Source organism: Buceros rhinoceros, unplaced genomic scaffold (genome assembly GCF_000710305.1).
Source record: "Buceros rhinoceros silvestris isolate BGI_N320 unplaced genomic scaffold, ASM71030v1 scaffold40423, whole genome shotgun sequence".
NCBI lineage: Eukaryota > Metazoa > Chordata > Aves > Bucerotiformes > Bucerotidae > Buceros > Buceros rhinoceros.
In genome coordinates, this window is record NW_010403734.1 from 1,084 (window position 1) to 3,206 (window position 2,123).

The 2,123-nt window shown below is 58.3% G+C and overlaps 1 protein-coding gene across 1 annotated transcript in view; it reads right to left on the minus strand.

The window, feature by feature from the left end:
* Positions 1-1,853, minus strand: part of LOC104490787 (nuclear receptor coactivator 1-like) — a gene marked incomplete at its 3' end in the record, with an annotated part of 2,267 nt that extends 414 nt beyond the window's left edge. Inside the window, exons 1-2 of the mRNA XM_010133122.1 lie at positions 1,668-1,853; positions 578-761 (exon numbers count right to left, since the gene is read on the minus strand). Coding sequence (XP_010131424.1) covers positions 578-761; positions 1,668-1,840 — 357 coding nt within the window. The remainder of the gene's footprint in view (positions 1-577; positions 762-1,667) is intronic.
* Between the last annotated feature and the right edge of the window lie 270 nt (positions 1,854-2,123).

The following is a 2,123-nucleotide window of genomic DNA, read 5'->3' on the forward strand; positions in this document are numbered from 1 at the left end:
GCGTCAGTGGAGGGGGGATCCCAGTGGGCAGCTGGGACCTGTTTGGTCTTTCCCCCCACCTCCTGCACCTTTGCCTGGGGCATCACCCCCAGGGATCATGAAATGCCACCCAAAAAGCCACTGGCTGAGCTGACAGGAAGGACCTGACTCTTTCCTTGTCAAACCCCATGGCTTCTCCCCAGGCAGAAGGAATGTCCCACGCAAAACCAATGAGTTAGGAGTTTAACAAACACCCCAGAAGTTGGAGGCATCTCAGTTTGACCCCAGCAGAAGGGCTGGGACTGCAGAATGGTCCCGTATCCCCAGTTTTCCCAGCTCCCTGGGCTACAAATGGCCCTGCTGCCAGCCCACCAAGAGGGCTGCGGGTGCTGGAGGTACTTGGCACGTCCCTGCACCCTGCAAGGACACAGGGGACACGCCGGGGTGGCCTCAGGTTCCAGCACAGCATTGATGCCAGCAGAGGTAGCCAGACCTTCGCAGCATACCCCACTGGACACTGGTTCCCCCCACCCAGGGCCAGAGAAGCAAGTGTTGATCTCCAGGAGCTGGCTGCCCATCCCAGGATCGGGGCACTGACCTGCTCCGAGCACATGGAGTTCATCCCGGGCATCTGCAGCGAGTTCATCTGCATCTGTCCAGCCATGGGGTTCATGTTCTGGACGTTGGTATTGCCTCCTGCCATGGAGACGGTGATGCTCATGTTGTTGTACATGCCCTGCTGAGCAGGTGCCGGCTGGTTCTGCCCCGCTTGGCTGAACACGCTGGGAGAGAGGGGAAAAAAAAGAAAAAAAGGCATTACCTGGGTGGCTGTGGTGGTGGGAGGCACCTCAAGGTGCCTGTCAAGCCCCTGGGGTGGCCCGAGCTGCCATGGTGAAGGCCAAGACCACCTGTGGTGGAGCGGACAGGAGCCCTGCTGGTCCTTGGGTACAGCGGGAGGGATGGGGAGGAAGGAGGTGGCTGCTGCGGAGAACCTGTCCACAGCTCCTGGTGTAGCAGGTGGGGTGGGGCAGAGCAGGAGAGACACTGGTGCCAAGGGAGAGATTTTTGCAGGACTTCAGGCTGGACTAAGGGTCTCTGTGACACCAAGTTCAGCCCTTCACTCTCCTTCCAGTGGCCTCCTCCACACCCAACCATCGCCTCCTCTGCTGCAGGCAGGAGCACCATCGCAAGGCCAACGGAACTCCCAGCTTATCCCACCCAGTCCAGTCACCTCCTGCTGAGCCGCCTGCACAGACCCCAAACCCAAAGCAAAGCCATCCCCCAGGTGAGCTGTTGGGGTCTTCCCTTGTTTCTCGAGATCCAAAACTCAGATATGACTTGTGCAAAAAAGGCACCAAGTCTGGTGACATCCCATTTGCTTCTCTATGTCCAAGCTGGACACATGTTAAGAGGGTGACACAGTGAGCTGGGACTGCTGGGCTTGATCCCCCTTTCACCGGACAATTAAACCTCCCGTTTAATTACAAGCCAAAGACCCACTTCACGACTCTCTCCACACACATGCTCATTCATTCACACACTGGGGGCTTCTGGCCATCTCTGCAATGAGGACATGGCTTGATGGTGGCTTCTGGAGGATGCCACAGCGTGCGTCCTCAGCCAGGTGTCACCTTGGTGTCACCTTCCCTGTGCGCATGTCACCCAGGTTATCCCCACCATCCTCTTACTTGCTGTTCCCCATGGCTCCTTGCTGCCAGGTCTTCACGTCAGGCGACTGGTAGCCCGGCGTTGGTGGCGCCGGCTGCAGCATGGGGCTTTGTGAAGGTGGGAGCTGGGGGGACATCAGGGGACTGCTGGGGCTGAGTGATGGGGCGAAGGCGGGTTCGCTTTGCTGACCCATGCCTGGGGAAGGACAGATGGCGTCAGTGGTGTCCAGGCTCCTGCCAGCAGCCCCAATTCCCCAAGACTTTTGGTCTCAGGGGTCTCTGGTTTTCATTTGAAGCAGCTCTAGCACTCCAATGTAAATACTTCTGGGCTGAAGGAGTAGGGGAACCTCCCTTGAGCGGTTTCCATCAGCAGGTGGACAATGGGCATGGTGAGATGATGCCAAAGGAGGTTCCTGCAAGGCTGTAGCAGCCCCAGCGCAGTTTCCTCCACTCAGTGATGTCCACCTTGCTGAGACC